Raw genomic sequence first — 17,855 nt, forward strand, 5'->3', positions numbered from 1 at the left:
AATTACATTTTAGATTTTTGTTTCAAATTGCGTCACCAGTAGGCCCAAGTTTTGTTTTGTTAAATTACTTTTAGACGAAAAGATATAATCGAATGGTGAAAAAAAACAAATTGTTTAGATATTACATTCTTTTAAAATCATAAAGTTTCATGCAATAATCATTTTTCGTTTAGAACGCCAGATTAAAACGCGTTAACAGTCCGACAGTCAACGAGAAGTGAACGACAGTCCTTTGCAGAGCAGAGTGTGTGTCATGAGTATATAGTGCCTACTAAACAAAACAACGGCCTAAACAACCGATAGCCTAGACTCTCTGGCAATGATTTACAATTAATTTTAATATGAATACTAATATGGTTTATTTTGTTTTAATATGGTAGATACGTATTTTCATTATAGCAACACAAATAGTTAGACTAGCCTAGTCCCGGCCTAACTAGGCTAGGCGCTGTTTGTTCTAGATAGATCATAGAATAGAGAGGAGGTCTCGGTTGGTACTGACTGACTCTGTAGGCAGCCTACTACACTAGAGGCGGCTAGGCAGTAGGCTAGTGTGTTGTGTGTACTGTCTGTAGTTCATTATTGTTGTTCTCCATGTTGATTATTAGGATTATTAAGCCCAGTGCCCGACAAATATGGGAAAGCAAACTGCAGTAGATAGTAGCACTTTTTTAGTAGTACATTTTGGAAACATTTTTTACAATAAATTATGTTTTTTACTTAGAAAAAGAAATGGATCTTTCGGATTTTAGTGGCAATATGCGTATCTACCTTACTGCTATGGTGGGCCAACAGTACTATCTCAGTAGACCAGCACCGAATATCTCCAAGTGAAGATTATTCTCTACGAAGGCTTACGCAACAGCTTAATTTTTTGTCGTCATATCTACCGCTTGATGATGTCACAAGAAAGTTTAAGAAAAGTTTACAAAATATATCTTGCAATTTAAACTTTGATAAAGTAAAATATGATCCTGATGTAAAACTTAATGTCGTAAGTGTCTCTCTGTTAATTTAAGTGTGACACTGTACAAATAAACCCATCCATACAAAAATTAAATTAACCCTCTTATCAACCTAATGAGTACAATATTTTTGTTGAAACAGTAACTATTTAACAGTTTGTCTAACTGTGTTTGTGTGGTTTTTTTTTATGTTATGTTATAGAGTGGTCTGATCTTAAGACAAGGGTACCAGGTTGAAGAGTACACTGTGTCAACTAAAGATGGATTTGTATTAGGATTACAAAGAATTCCACATGGAAGAACCAATATAAATCAATCAGGTATACTTTCTCATAGGCAGACCCAGCCCCTAAAGTTTTGTGATGTCAATGCCTTTTATATATACTGTAGGCCTAAATAATTAAATGTACATGAAAGCTGAGACAGAGAAATCAATGAAAGCTGAATACACACATCCCCTAACCACATGCTCTTGTAATGTTATATAAAGGTGGTGTTTTTGTATAAGTTATTCATTTTGACAAAAAGAGGTAATACTTCAATTTCTATGTCTTGCCTCTAGCTTATACTCTCATGGCCATTAAAAAAATCCCTGTTTTGCAGTATGTTTTTTCTTTGAAAGTGACCCAAAAGATAATTTTTGTTTTTTTACTCACATTCTGCAGGATCTCGACAAGTGGTATTTCTGCAACATGGCCTTGGGGGAAGTGCAACACATTGGGTGGAGAATATGGCAAATGAAAGCTTAGGCTTCTTGTTAGCAGATGCTGGCTTTGATGTCTGGCTAGGAAATGTACGAGGAACAACGTATAGCTTAAAACACAGAAGACTTAAGCAAACTGATAAAGAATTCTGGAATTGGAGGTACTGTTGAATCTCCCAATTCCTCCAGACACGCAAATGAATAGACTTTTACCTAAGGTCCAAAAAGTCCCAAATTCCTTATAAACACAATCGTAATACCCAAATTTTATGCCAGGCCAGGGTGTCCGTTATTATTGAGAGAGTTGACTGTATTATACGCCATAAATGTAATGCTGTGATTACCATTTTACATTAAATACAGGATTGTCTTGTACAGTAGAAAAAGAAGTTGTAGATAGTGCTACATTCAAACCTAAACTACAGAACTTGATTCATAGCAAAATTAATTCATTCTATTTAAATATAATCCCACTCCAATATTTCTTAACACAAAGGATCATACTAAATAAAATATACAGTATTCATTTAATTTAATACTTTTTTCTTATTTTTCAGTTGGGATGCTATGGCTTTGTATGACTTACCAGCAATGATAAACTATGTTTTAGATGTTAGCCACCAAAAGAACCTCTTCTATGTTGGACATTCACAAGGGACACTTATAGCGTTTGCTGCCCTCTCGCAGAACAAGGATTTAAACAAGAAAGTAAAAATGTTTTTTGCTTTGGCACCAGTGGCAGCAATGAGCAATATTACTAGTCCAATTCGATACTTTGCTGATTATCATCTTGTAAAACCTTTTATGGTAAAGTTAAACTTTTATTTTACCTTCATTTTTAGTAACACTAACTAGTCCCATTCCCTACGTTTTTTAGATCTAATTTAAGGTCACAAACTACATTTAATATAAAAATAAATACTATATGGTCCTATTGAGATAACTTTTTTCGTCTTTAAATGGTTAAAAATGTGAAAAATAAGGCGATTCTAATAATTCACCTACTTTTCGATCGATCGTGAGGCCAAAACAAAAGGGAGACTCCTAACTTTTCAGCGATAATACTGGGTTTCCCCCAATTTGTATCAACAGAGTCTGGCAAAAGATAATTAATGCAGCAACTATACAACGTCAGGCTACATAGGCCTATAGCTAGCGTACGATGTTTGTACGATACCGATGTTTACCAGCTAGGCCTACAAAACTAAGCCTGGCTAGGCTAGGCCTAAAGACAGCGAACGAGAGGACATAATAATTAATGACACAATTATTAATTGATAGATGAAGGCTAGATCATCACTCAAATCAAATTAAAGTGTTAATAAATATTACAGGCACTATTGTTTAATGTTTATTTTTTAGTAATGAATATATATTAAATATATTATGTATATTACAATGTTTACTATTAACAATGATTAAATAGTAATAATTAATTTTCCTCTAGTTGGTTTATTGAAAGTTATTATTAGCAAATTATAATGTGTTTGCCTCAATATTCCAATAGTTTTCCTTTCAGTTTAAAACTGTTATCTATTTTTCTGTGTATTTTATTGAAAACTTGTTTCTTTTAATTTAAACCGCATAGAGGATTTATGCGCATAAGTTCACATTTGTTATTGCAATCCTACTGGTTGTACTCTATTCAATGGTTTTCCATTAATTTCAATATATTTTTTTCTGTAGGATGCTTTATCAATGCTGCACATTTACAGTTTTTTTCCTGATGTTAAACTTTCCCACACACTCACCACGTCAGTCTGTGCCAATGATAAGTCTGCCATGCTATGTCACAGTGTGTATTTTATTATTGCTGGCTACGATTGTAAACACATGAACCACTCTCGTTTTCAAGTGTACACTTCTAATAGCCCAAGTACTACATCAATGTATAATTTAAACCATTTGTCTCAGGTAAACTTGTTCAACTGTATTGTTTATATATACTGTACAATGTAACATTCTCAATCTGTTATGGTGTACCTTCAACATACTCTCCATGCAGTTCAATAGGTGTATTAACAAAAAGCATTGAACACATGCCAATGGATGTTGTTATAATCTAATTGTATTTCCCATATTTTACATACAGTAATAACAAATATTATTGAACAGGGGTTTAGACCCTGGCAACTAAATCTATTTAGATGCAGCTTTAAATTAGTCTTAGGTAAAACTTCAATTCAAGCGACTAGATAGGTATGTAGTTGCTTATTGAGTACCGTAAATTTTCTAATATTAACTCACACTGTAATAGTAACCCCCCTTCTAATAGTAACCCACCTTATAAGTCAATCTATAATAATAACCCACTACTCTAATACCCCTTTCACACCAAAAGCAAAACTCCGGAGACACTCCGGAGACACCCCGGAGTTGACGCCCCGCTGTTTGGTGTGAAAGGTAAAATCAAGCAACTCCGGAGTTTAAAACTGCGGGGTTGAACAGCTGAACATTCTCCGGAGAGCGAACTGCGGGGACACCCCGGTGTTTTGGTGTGAAAGGTACCAACATCAAACTCCGGAGTGTTTCGGGTCAAAAGGTCATCCTCACACGATCACTCATTGCTTTAGTTTTATTTCAAAATACTTTAAATATTTGTACAAAATATATAGCGGGTTTAAAAAATAATAAGTAGTATCAATAAAACATTATATTACTTCTGAGACTTTTGAAAGTAATTATTAAATTAAAAATATTGTTAATTAAAATTATTCTAATGATCGTCGCTATGTAAACAAAAAATAGAGGGCGACATTTACACTTTTATTTTATTAACCCCGGTGGCGCTAGGTTGGTGTGAAAGGGGTATCTCCGGAGTTTCTCGACGTTTTGAATGGTCATAAACCCCGGGGTGTCTCCGGAGACTCTCCGGAGTTTTGGTGTGAAAGGGGTATAATTGTAACCCATGGGGGTTACTATTAATTCTAAATTAGAAGATTTACAGTATATTGCATTTAATGTTTACGTACTATTATAACACTGCAACTATACTACAATTTTGCAATTGTTTTGATTATATTTATTATTCTTTTATTTAGCAAACCACTCTGTATTATACAATAAGGCACATGTTTATGAAAAGATATTTTTCAATTACAGATGGTATTATCGGGAGAATTGTCCATGTATGACTATGGAATACTTGGTAACTTTTATCACTACAGACAGGTTTGTGAAATTTTTTGTTTTCACACATTTGTTTTTAAGGAATCCATATTTTTAATTGTCATTGGTAATTTAATATTACATGTTTTGCAGTGTAAGTTTACAGTAAGTTTTATAATATTGATCCTATGGTATCATGAATGTGTATATGTACAGGTTTAGTGATACTCACTGTATTGCATAAGTTACTATATACCTCCTATTATAGCCAATGTAAGTGACAATGATTAAAGCCGTCATCATGGAACGCTATCACTACCAGCTCTTCCAACTGACTTCTACTTTAGTATCATAGTATATATATATATACATATATAAATCCAAAGGCAAATTACTGAAAAAATGACAATGCTGTGGGTATCAGTGGCTGGATCTCAATGGAGAAACAAACAAAAAAGCAAAAAGCTAAATCAAAACGATAAGTAAAACAGCCAGAAAAGTTAGCAGAGCTTTCGGGCAACACTAGCCCTTCATCAGTGCAAGTGATATATATATATATATATACACATTTTTTTTTTAATGTCTACAGTAGTTTAAATTCAGATTATAATATAGTGTATTACTTTGATTAATTCTTCTTAATACTATTTGTATTTTGACAGACTAAACCACCAAACTATGACCTAAAGAACATTCAGACCCCTGTGGCACTATTTTGGGGAGGTAATGACATGCTGGCTGACCCTACCGATGTAAAGAAGCTGAGGTCAAAGCTCAAAAACATTGCATTTGATAGTTACATCAAGCAATACAACCACCTTGACTTTATCTGGTCTATGGATGCAGCTGATGTTGTGTACAAGGATATCGTAACGTTAATGAAGAAGTATTAGAGGAGTATGATGGTACATTTTAATTCACATTATTATAAGAATTATATTCACCTTGATTTTATTTGCTGATTTATTATTATTATTATTTATTCAGGAAAAAGATGCATTTTACAAAATATGATACAAATCAACAAATTAAACAAACACGACACGAGAAGAAAATATAAAATCATAGTCACTAGCTGCCAGGAAAGCACAAAAGCAGCCTAAGCCACTGTCACCAATTAGGTGTGTACCTCCAACCAGTGACTAACTATTACAAATAATATAAATAATATAGATGATGACTTAAAATCTTAAAATAATTACTTAATTATATTAAGCCTATAGTTTATATGTAAATGCTAAATTAACTTATAAATAAACTAAACTATGAAATAAAATTATTTAATTTAAATTTAAAATTACATTAAAATTTAGATTTATACAGTATACTTATATTTATATTTATGTTGTCAGGAAACAAATGTAATTAAAATGTATTTATACAAACTAAAGTACTATTTGCCAAGGTTTTCCTTTTGTAAACCGTCCATTTTTACTCTTTTTGTGAGATAATTCTGACTTTAAAACACAAGATTGTCTTAAACTCTATTATAGGTGTATGTGGTATAGGGGCGGGGAGTACTGTAGTATGTTTATATTTTATATAATTATATAATATTTTATATTTATATAACTGTTTTATACTTTTTAAAATTTCCTATAATTATATGGTGTATATATAACCTTGACTCAATATATGTCATATGCAACTTGTTAATATGTATATTTCTTTTCAAATATTAATTTTTAAATCATTCCAACATTTTATATGGATTTCATAATTATGTTTTATTTAATTTGCAATATTGGCATTTTTTTCTAAGAGAAATTATGGAATAATGAGATATAAATTTGAAAATATTGATTAATAACTTAATTAAAAACAATTTTCAACTGTTGTTTGTTGTTTGTTGTATTGTGTATCATGATTTATTTCATTTACATGGGTTGATTGTAAAAAAACATGTGCAGTAAAATATATTGTCTTTCCTTTTCTAAAATGTGTTGCTGTTATTTTTGTGAACCTTTTGTTCAATTATAAAAAAATAATTAGATCCTGAAGCAATTTACCGAATTTAACATTTAATTAGGCTATTTTATCATCATCATTGAACTATTGCCGCAGAAATTATGTAATAATTCAACAATTGCATCAGCCGAATGGTGGCGCTCTTTAAACTTGATGTTAAAAAACGAAGCGAGCACTCACATTTTTTATGCTGTTCCTTTAATTTCTTCTATTTTGTCTTTTAAACGTATTTATTATAAAGAAAAACGTATGTAAATGACTTTACGTGTTAATGCTACATCGATAAAATGAATGTGTGTGTATATAACTGCTAGCTTAGCACTAAGTCTGGCCCTGTTGTGCTAGCTAGGCCCCCTAGCTATAGGCGGCTCTCTACCTGTTTGAGTAGCAGCAGCAGCAGGCTACTACTAGGCTAGTACTAGTAGGTCTATGCACCAAAAACAAAACCGAGTAGGCCTACGAAATTAGGCTAGAATTAGGCTAGTTGGTACTAATAGACCATTAGATCAGTACTATTTGCTTTGACCAGCTGGTCCGTAGAGCTATTTTATTGAAATCACAATTTCACAACAAGAAAAGAAAGATAAGAAAGCCATAGCATATTTAAATATCAATCAGTCCTACCTAGGCTAATCTATATCTTATTTGTCAACAAAGGTGCCACCAATATAAAATAATAAATTACACGTAAAATACAGTTGTCCAGCCATTGGCACAGTTGACCATACCGATAGTCATTTCCAAAATAGGCAATATGAATTTGAATGATACAGTACTAACTACAGTATATCAACTGTCCGATAATGACACTCTAGGAAGCCTAGATTTGGCTTTGTCTTTATCATATAGGCCTATGTAGTAATTGAGCTAAATAAAAATAGTTTCTTTTTTTTTATAGTAACTAAACACAAGAGTAAGGAGCATGCTTGTTGTCCGTGTGCCCAACTGTGTTGTGACTGCTGCCCGTCAGTCCTTTCGAACAAAGGTAGCACCACAGTTAACCACTCACAATTATGGCATTGTATGTCGGAACATGGCCTCTCAGGCTAGAACATCATTAAGGAAGCGTATTACCAAAAGCAGTACATTGAAAGAAGCCGCAGGCAAACCTGCCGATGGAACAGGTAAGATTGTCACAAAGAAAACTATTGTACTAATAATCTTTTTTAATTTTTTAGTAATAACCTTTTAATTTCTTTTCATAAGAAAAATATTAATTATCAATATCCAGAATACATAATGTTGTGTCATAACTAAGTATTGCCAAAACTAATGGCACAGTGCAAAGACATTTGCAGAAAAGTAGGAGAGCTAGAAGTTAGAAGTTTATATAGCCTACTGTAGTGTATAAGTGAGAAGTACTATAAATAATTAACTAACCATGAAACCAAAGAAGTTACAGACTTAAAAGTTCTGCTAATTATACAGTAGTAACCCTCCAGTTTAATATAAATGTTTTTGATATTCAGCCATTACTATGGGGCAAGGCCTGATTGCTGGTGCTGGGATTGCAGGGATAGGTGCACTATGCTACTACGGGCTAGGCATGTCCAGCGAAGCAGGTGCCATAGACAGAGCAGCGTAAGTACAATTGTTTCAACTTATTGTAAAACCCCAGGAGAGGAAGCTGCGGTATATGCACAAACTGTTTGGTTCCCAATCACTGAGCTACGAGTTTATTGCTAAGGACTTGCGGTGTTTAGGGATGCCGTAATAATTCTCTCACAAGATGATATTTCCAGTCGGTAATTGAGGCATTGCTCGAACGCTACATTATGATTGATAAACATTGTCAGTTCCCACTCTGTTATGGTTGTGTTGAGTTTGCCCCATGCGTGGCAGTAGTTTAGAGGCACCTGGTTCACCTGACCAGCATCCTGTATTGCCCCCTGAGATTCTTTCTTTTTTCCCTAGAGATCCTCCTGTTTTCCTCTTTTCTATAATCATCGGGCCATCTGCAGATACTTAACTAATATTTACTGGAATTTCAATTTAAACACTGGAACTAATAATACATTTTAAAGAGGAAAGCGCCAGAAATATATTCATTAAAACTGTGTTACAATAATTAGTCTTAATTGAGTTAATTATACAAAAACGGTAGCATGAAAAACAATAAATTTATCAAAAATATTAAGAATAGAAAATATATTACAGCAGTACTTAAGAGTACAGTTTTCATTTTGTATTTAAATTCTTGCATTTAATTTCTGTGGAACAATTTTCATCATCCAATGCATCCTCTATCATAGTTTTCAAAACACTCTTAAAAACCCATCTTTTTTCTTTGTAATTTCTTTCTGTTTTTCCTCTCAGCGCTTTCGGACAATCTTTTGATTGTATATAAGCGCTATATAAATCGAACAACATTAATACATTAAAAACAAGTTCAATTATTATTATTAGTTTACCATTGTGGTGATACACAACACATCCTGTATAAACAGAATGTCATCTAATTGTTTCTAGGAAACACAATAAGGTAATTATATAGAATTATCTAACTGAACCACAGCCTCTTTATCCCCATTTGAGGGTGACCTTTTAACAGAGGACTAAATGTCAAAGAGGCACTGTTCAGCAAAATAGTTCTTAATTGTTAATTCAGTGATTGTGATTAGAAATATACCAATTAAGTATTTTAAATTTCTTTTTTTGTAGGTTTTGGCCACAATATGTCCGTGACAGAATTAAGACGACCTATGCTTACTTCGGTACCGGTATTGCAAGCACGGCAGCAAGTGCGTACGCCATTTCACGAAACCCAAACGTAATGGCCAAGCTGATGCCAAAGTCAATGTGGGTAAGTTTATAATTTGTAATCATTACTAGGCTGTTTTAAAAATGTGGGTGTATGTATAACACACCCAACCATTTAAGTGTACACCCACACTATAATGATTGTAACTAGCGAGGGACTATTTACATAAATCTTTACCTAAATATTTACTAGAATAATTGTGTTAATTTATTGTTTTTGTGGAACATAGGAATTAATGATTTGAAAAATCGCTTGAAATCGTGTTGAAAAGTGTCAACAATATCTTAAGCTCTGCCTACACTATCAAACTTTATGTAACTAAAAAAATGTGATGTGCCCATATATGGACATGATGATGTCATATCACTACTATATTTGGTCATATCACTACCATATTTGGGCACATCACACTTTCTTAAAGTTTGATAGTGTAGACAGAGCTTTAGAATCGTAAATCTGCTTGCTAATCATGTTTTATTACGGCTTCTCCATAGTTAATTATTTAAAATCATTTTTGTATAATTTGCCACTAGTAGTATGTTGATTTACTTAGACGAAATAGCTAATAAAGATTGCACACATTATAAATTCAAACAGCTTAATTCCAAAGTCTAAATGTGTGTTTACGGAGAATGCATTATGTTTTTATTCCGGATACTTAAGCAAATTGACTTTGTTGAAATTATAAGAATGATTTATGAGTTATTATGAAATATTATTTATCATCTTGATCAATTTTAAAACTAAAGAATACCAGCTTTGATTTTATTTTATTGTTATAACACATTGTACGTTTATTAGCTAAATTTGGTACAGTAGAACCATATAATAATCAATGTCATCTGTTGTTTTTTAAATTGGAAAACAAACGGAGACTACCAGTATATTGACAATTTCAAATTAATCTTGTCACGCCCTTAATGCAAACATATTTCACAACACTTAGCTGCCAGAATTTCCTTTAATTTAATGAGTTATTGAATGCATAGATTTTTAATTAAATAAATACATAATTTGGAATACCCCATTAGTTTGTGGTGTGTTGTTTTTTTTTTATGTTAAATTAATTAAAAACTACAGTATCTTCTTATCAATACAGTTATTTAAAACAGAATGCTTACAAATAACAACACAGCATCTGAAATGTTTTTAAGCTTGCAGTAGATTTTTATTTAGGAAGTTTTCAGGCAATATATATCGTTTGACTAGGCATACTTAATTTAGCAAACTTCCGGTACCACAGTGTTAAAACTGTTTTGTACGGTGTGTGTAAGCTTCGAAATTGATGATAAGCTAAAGTCAATGTGAAAGGATATTATAGAGGCTCACCTACTATACTGTACCAATGTTTCCAAGAACAAAAAAAGACTAGGAAATATTCTAAAAATAATAATTATTGAGTACAGTATATATTCTCAATTGTTAAATCTTTTTTTTTGTTATCTATACAATAATTTCTTAGATTAAGCTTCTTTATTTGTTATGGATATATTATGTAAGTAAATATTCTAAAAATAATAAAACAATATTAGTGAGTACAGTATATATTCTCAATTGTTAAATCTTTTTTTTTGTTATCTATACAATCATTTCTTAGATTAAGCTTCTTTATTTGTTATGGATATTATGTAATTATGGTATTCTGAAATAAAAAGATGAGTGAATACTTCAGTGTTTTGAATACCTAAATAATAGTTCAAATTGCAAAATTGTATTTAATAAGGGTGTGTGATCATTGATTTGTTAGGGAGCCCTCGGAATGATGGCAGTACTGATGGGTTCTGGCATGGTGTGTATGTCAATTCCATACCATGAAGGTCTTGGTATGAAACAGCTAGCCTGGCTTGGACACAGTGCATTGGTTGGTGGCATACTAGCCCCATTGAGTCTGCTGGGTGGACCTTTACTTATCCGCGCTGCTTGGTACACTGCTGGCATGGTTGGAGGTAAGTTGTGTGAATTTATTTTAATAATAATAGATAGATAGATTTATTATTTTAATAAACAAATACATTTAGCTACTGGGTAATTGCTGCTTTTAAAGTTTGCTTTTTTAATGCAAAAGACTGGACATTAGGTTATGTTCATCCCTTATTTTCACAATTTTTAGGACATTTCAAAATCCTGGATTCGCTACTGCTTGTACATTTAATAATAAAATGTTCATTATTGCAGGTCTGTCCTCTGTTGCTGCCTGTGCTCCCAGTGATAAATTTTTATACATGGGAGGACCATTGGCTATGGGACTTGGCGTTGTGGTTGTTGCGAGTTTAGGTAAGTACAGTAATGGTTCATTGTTTAAAGCTCTACCAAAATCTTTTCATTCATTTTCATTACGTATTTTACACTAACCATTTTCTTAAGAAATTATTATTTATATATTGATAATACATTTTGCAGGGAGTATGTGGTTCGCCCCAGGTACAGCCATTGGCTCTGGCCTATATGCTGTTAGTGTTTATGGAGGATTGGTTTTGTTTGGAGGCTTCATGTTGTACGATACACAGAAGATTATGAAGAAGGCTGAAGTATACCCACTGTATGCAGAAAGGCCCTATGATCCTATTAATTCGTATGTTTAATTTTTGTTCCTTATACATAAAGTAACTTGCCAATTATTTATCACTATTATTTAAAGCTTAAAGTGGGTTAGACACAGTCAAGAGTTTCAACCCATTGACTAGGTCAGGATTGAACCATGGCACTAGGTCAGGATTGAAACCTAGCACTAGGTCAGGATTGAACCATGGCACTAGGTCAGGATTGAACCCTGGCACTAGGTCAGGATTGAACCCTAGCACTAGGTCAGGATTGAAACCTAGCACTAGGTCAGGATTGAACCATGGCACTAGGTCAGGATAGAACCCTAGCACTAAGTCAGGATAGAACCCTAGCACAACAAGGTCAGGAGTGAACCCTTGCACAACAAGGTCAGGAGTGAACCCTTGCACAACAAGGTCAGGAGTGAACCCTTGCACAACAAGGTCAGGAGTGAACCCTTGCATTACTGGTAGAACAGAATGGAACCCTGGACCGCCAAGCTACAGCCCCAATATTTATATATATATTATAATATTTTTTTTAATGAATATGTTTAAACCTACTAAATCTGTCGTAGAGAATCTACCAAGTTTCCATTCGTTATTATTGATTAATTTTTCAATATTTTTTTATGAATTCAGTTAATCATTATTTATTTCTTTCTTTTTTTATATTAATAAATGATTGAGAAAAAATCATTGTAGTGATTGACTGACTGTTGGAATATCAATATCAGTTTGATTAATTAGTCATCAGGTTATATCAATCAAATAATTAATCAATTTCTTCAGTGAGTAGGTATCAAACTTGTTATACAGATTGGATAATAACTCGTTGATTTATTTTCTTCATATTTCAGAGCTATCAGTATTTATACAGATACAATCAACATATTTATTCGAATGGTAATGATCTTATCATCTGGAGGGGGCGGCAAGAGGAAGTAAAATAATCATTGTATTTGTTTCAAACATCTAATGTAAATACTTTCTAATAATAACAAAGGCTGTTTCCTGTTAAATATTACTTATTTTCATATATAAAACATCAATACACATCAATGTGTAGAACTTATATTTGAAGCTGTATATACACAAACCAAGCTATTAAACGTATAATAAAAATAATGTGTAACTTTATATTGTATTGCGCAAAGCTTATGTTTGTCGTAAGAAAAGATCTAACTTTTAATATACAGTAGAAAGGCTAACCTTAGCAGTCTTTTTACCACCTTTTAATTACAAATGGAGTAGATAAAAGTGTGCCATTTTAATAGACTTGATACAAATCTTCATTATCATTAGATGCAATTTAACTACAGTAATGTCAATTTATAAACATTACAATGTGGGTTAACAGATTTTATTAATCTGTATTTGAAATAAATAGTTCTTTAATAAACGGTAATTTCTAAATATTTAACCAGATTTAGCATTGGCTGATGTATAGAGACAAAATTAAAGAGTGTATGGATTACTATCTTCTGAAATCGGTGGTGAAGTGCTGGTGTTCAGTGTCTTGACCACAAGGTTGAGTTTATAATTCGAAGCTTGTATTTCTTGGATGTGGGAGAAAAAGAGAAAGCTTAAGAGTAACTTGTAGCTATAAAATGCAATCGGAAATTTAATTAAATATAATTATTTTGAAAAGAAGGTAAATGTATTTTGTTATTATTTAAATATCATGGAAAGAACAGACTCAATTAGCAATAAATAAATAAGTGACATCCCACTATAAATGAATACATGTAACATATCCCCGTTGCGCTACAGTACTCCTATCCTTTAAACGCATATTTATGTGATAACAGTCGCTTTAACCGAATCAAGTCCCTTTCTCATAATTTTGTAGGTCGTCAGATCACTTAGAATTACTGTCGAATATAATGCACCTTGATTTCTACAAGGACTGACCGCTTGGTGGCTAGGTGTGTTCAGGGAAGTGCTCTTTATTTATCTGACTTGGGTCAGTGATCGCTGTGTCGGAAATCCTTGTCTGCATGCATTAGTATTGAACACTACCACAACGATTATAGGAGGAAAATAGCACACACTTTCAACCTGTTCCATATCCCACGGTGTTTTATACCTCGTGTTTCTGCTGCTATAGCTACCACATACTTAACTTGTCATTCGACTCTATTGATTTAAGAATCATTAATAATAGTTAAAATAAATGTGTGTGTTGTAAAAATAAAAACGATTGGTTTCCGCCAACCAGAGTTGTTGGCTCCTAAATTACACCATAAATGGAATTTATATGGTAGGCCTATTTGCTTGTTTTTCCATGGTATTTGTTTGTTTCTTTTGGTTGTCAAGATGCTTTGGTCCAAAAGTACATTTTAATGTTATTTCATTTAGCGTGCAGTCATTTATTAAATGCTTAGGCATATACTTGAGTAAAGTCCTCTCAGAAAGTGCTTAACATTCTTGATACAAACGTCTCCTCTTTATCCCCTCTCCCCATCCCCTCACCCAAAACCCATGGTTCAATCGAGAATTTACCAAATCTCTGAGTGAGTGACCATCTTTCATAACTAAGCCTCCTCTCAATTGCTCCATCGAACGTCAAGTGTATACTTCTACGGTGAAATGGAATCTGCCGTATTATCGATCGAGAATTAATTTTGTTTTACATTCGATAGGAAATCTATGATAATTTATCAGTCGATCAAGCTCCAGTCTTACTAGATAACACAGGCCAGAATTGAATTCGATAACAGTACTGATAACAAAAATAGAGGGATAGATCCTGGATTTGTTTTAACAGGGGAGAGCTGACGTAATTAATAGTTTGTCGAAAATATTATATTAAAAGTAGTTGACTATTTTATTTTAGCTGTCGAGAGCGTGCACCCCTACTAAACTAGTATGACCACTAAAATAAAGTATAACAAACTGCAATTTGAATATTTAAGTTTATTTTTAACAAATAAAATCGTAATACAGTAATAAATATATACTTTTTCTGCAATCTTTGAATGGAGTACTTTACATTAACAAGAGAGAAAAATATCCTATAACTAAAATGCATAGTATTTTTCAATATTATTAATAAATGATCGTGAAATGACATGGTATGATATTATTAAGTAACGCAATTAAGTTTTAAGTTTAAGTTAAGTCATATTAATAAACACCGGTCGGCTAAATTTACCAGTGGTTTTTAATAACACCGGCGTTACTCATTAACAGTGTAGGCCTACTGACGTGATTGTTAGTGTATTTGTCATCATAATATTAGACGCTCTTCTATTATTTGTTTCCTATATTTTGTGTAAGTGTTTGAATATTCGTTTTGACTCATCCAGGTATTTTGGGTCTTGAAATCGTTTTACTTTCCTGTTCGTTTCTAGGTATTCGTCTGGGTATACTCTAATAACAAGGAAATGTCACTCTTCCCTGCTACTAATAAGTATCGGTATTCCTTCAATATTATTGGGTGACTGGTTTGCTATTTCTGGTCTTTAATTAGAACCACCTTAAAGACTAGTTGTCTAGATGATATGTTCGTCCCGTTCAGAAACGTGGTTTGTTAATTGAAGGAAAATTGTTTTTTAAATTCCATTTTAATAACTTTATCTTCCCACTCCTTCATTCTTTAAAACTCATTTAAAATATTTAATGCAATTATTCAATTTTAATAAAAAGGAAAAAAAGTAAATAAATCGTGTAGCATTGAAATATATTTGCCAGTTTGAAAACTTTTTTTCGTTTTCATTAAATTTGTTATGAGCAAGTGCTTTTTAAAAATTAATACTATTAATTTAAAAAAGCACTTTCTCTTATAAATAAGTTATTTATAAGGAGAAAGAGTTCATCGTTAACTTTAATAACTGTATGTTACTATGTATATTAGGCCTTATTGAGTGTCAATCATGTAGGTCATTATAATTCAATGATAGAAAGAAACCAATAACCATCGACTTAATAGTGTTATTAACATAGTAGGCCTATAATCATTATCCAAAAGTTGAACGCGCCAGATTAAACGATTGACCAACGAGTGAAACATTTTACATTAACATTTTCTGAATTAGGCCTAATTTATAACTCGGGGTATCTGATGTTAAGCGCTTGGAACTGGCAATAGAATAGCCTACAGTAGATAGCATCAACAGGTTACATTTACCAGTGGTTCTTATTTTATTAACACCGGCGTTACAAGAAAACCCCATTGGCAGAGTGCACTGACGATTCGGCGGCGGTGGTGGCGGCGGCGTTCGTTTGGTAAAATTCGTTCGGTCTCTTGCTAGATGTCATAAGCGCCAAGTTCTTGAGACGTTAGCCGATGATTGCTGGTGGTGTTAGTGTTGATACTTCCAAGCATGGCACAGATGAATGTAATGGAGGCATATCACATCTTACCTCGTATTGACAGCGAGGCTGATGGTCTAAAATTTCTCTCATCAGCCACAGTGTTAATACGGGGTAAAAAATGAACTTATTCCAACAGTTCGGTGAACGATATCTACCTGAAAATAACGGAAAACGTAAGTTTTCTATAAATTATATAAAGTAAATTCCATTGAGAAACATCCTATTGTTCAAACTGTCAGAAGGTATGTTTATATTTCCGTCAAATTGCCTAACCAATTTATAGTATATAACGTACATAATATCCCCGTGTCCGCTAATTGTAACGCAACTTGTTGTGTAGCGCCATGGTTTTAAACTAAAAAGTTTGAATTCTCGTGCGCATGCGTATGAATGTCAAATTTCGATTGGTCTAATGTTAGTATTGTTCAATAATACACCCACCTGTGTGCGCCTACACAATGAGTACGTCATTAACGAATTAATCATGAAATTGAAATAAAATATAAACATATTAACTCAATTATTCAAGCAAACTTCCATCACGTCTTAAAGTTTGGAATTGTTTTGCTTAAAAATTTGTCAATGCAATGTTACAGCGAATGTGGACATGACGATGTTTATTGTTATATAATGACAATGACTACAAAGGCAGCGAAACAGTCTGTGACAATTCCAATTATGTTTATTGCTGTTCTTAAACAATGAAAAACAATTCTATAGGGCCTATATCTGAGAATTTCCGTGTCTCGGCCGGCCTACGAAAATCGAAGGAGACTGCTAGTAAATAATGCCATACGTCATCGGTTTGGTCATGTGTGTAGAATTAAACCTCAAATCGGACGTAAATTGCTCCTTATGCATGGTCCCTAAACTGTCTAAACGTATTATATAATATCTACAATTATTACTCCTTTATGTTATGGGAGAGATTTACGAAGGGTGTTCCTTCCTCGTATTATCGATACCACATAATGTTAATAAAAACACGGTGACTGAACTTACATTAAGACTAGGTCAGGTGGGCAGCCGGTGAGTGTAATGCGTAATATATTCTGGCACTCGCACGTGTACGCCATACTAAACCCCTTAATAAGTAACAAATTTCCCCGGATGCGGGCAGGTAAAATAAATCGACTCTTATCTAAGTAATGGATATAGCATGTGGGGTAAAGTAGGGCTTTTGTCTGCATATAGGCCTATTTTTCGATGTATTTTACTTTCACGGTTTTTTCAGTACGTTATTATGCTATCCACTATGCAACAAAATCGTTGGTACCTTTTATACGAAAATACCGGTGTGTCCCCGCAGTTCGCCCTTCGGAGAACGTTCAGCTGTTTTGAACTCCGGAGTTGATTTACCTTTCGCACCAAAACACCGGAGTGTCTCCGGAGTTTTGCTTTTTTTGTGAAAGGGGTATGTTACGAAAAGAAGAGAAGTAAAAACCTGGATATATAATGCCTTATCGCCTTATCGAATAACGGAAATCTTC

The 17,855-nt window shown here is 33.1% G+C and overlaps 3 protein-coding genes across 6 annotated transcripts in view; 2 read left to right on the top strand and 1 right to left on the bottom strand.

Annotated features, from left to right (window-relative positions):
- Nucleotides 1-13,186, top strand: part of LOC144845392 (growth hormone-inducible transmembrane protein-like) — a 51,685-nt gene extending 38,499 nt beyond the window's left edge. Inside the window, exons 1-8 of one of the 3 annotated variants that reach the window (XM_078702689.1) lie at nt 6,866-6,991; nt 7,643-7,868; nt 8,214-8,325; nt 9,406-9,547; nt 11,253-11,451; nt 11,681-11,779; nt 11,906-12,077; nt 12,906-13,186. In XM_078702689.1, the coding sequence (XP_078558815.1) occupies nt 7,667-7,868; nt 8,214-8,325; nt 9,406-9,547; nt 11,253-11,451; nt 11,681-11,779; nt 11,906-12,077; nt 12,906-12,993 (1,014 nt within the window). In that variant the 5' untranslated portion in view covers nt 6,866-6,991; nt 7,643-7,666 and the 3' untranslated portion in view covers nt 12,994-13,186. Of the gene's footprint in view, nt 1-6,865; nt 7,004-7,642; nt 7,869-8,213; nt 8,326-9,405; nt 9,548-11,252; nt 11,452-11,680; nt 11,780-11,905; nt 12,078-12,905 lie in introns of those variants that run through there. The other 2 variants (XM_078702688.1, XM_078702690.1) reach the window with 2 other exon arrangements.
- The window catches only part of LOC144845394 (tetraspanin-5-like), a 206,048-nt gene that overhangs the window by 171,653 nt on the left and 16,540 nt on the right, over nt 1-17,855 (bottom strand). The window lies entirely within an intron of this gene.
- Nucleotides 33-6,505, top strand: LOC144845379 (gastric triacylglycerol lipase-like). 2 transcript variants are annotated; one of them, XM_078702666.1, is made up of 8 exons: nt 33-95; nt 725-994; nt 1,168-1,285; nt 1,631-1,829; nt 2,226-2,475; nt 3,355-3,582; nt 4,771-4,839; nt 5,439-6,505. In XM_078702666.1, the coding sequence occupies exons 1-8, from the start codon at nt 93-95 to the stop codon at nt 5,667-5,669; spliced, it is 1,368 nt and encodes a 455-aa protein (XP_078558792.1). In that variant the 5' UTR covers nt 33-92; the 3' UTR covers nt 5,670-6,505. The 2 variants fall into 2 exon arrangements, with proteins under 2 accessions (XP_078558792.1, XP_078558791.1); XM_078702665.1 differs by lacking the exon at nt 33-95 and adding an exon at nt 255-376.

This window comes from Antedon bifida, chromosome 6 (assembly GCF_963402885.1).
Source record: "Antedon bifida chromosome 6, ecAntBifi1.1, whole genome shotgun sequence".
Lineage (NCBI taxonomy): Eukaryota > Metazoa > Echinodermata > Crinoidea > Comatulida > Antedonidae > Antedon > Antedon bifida.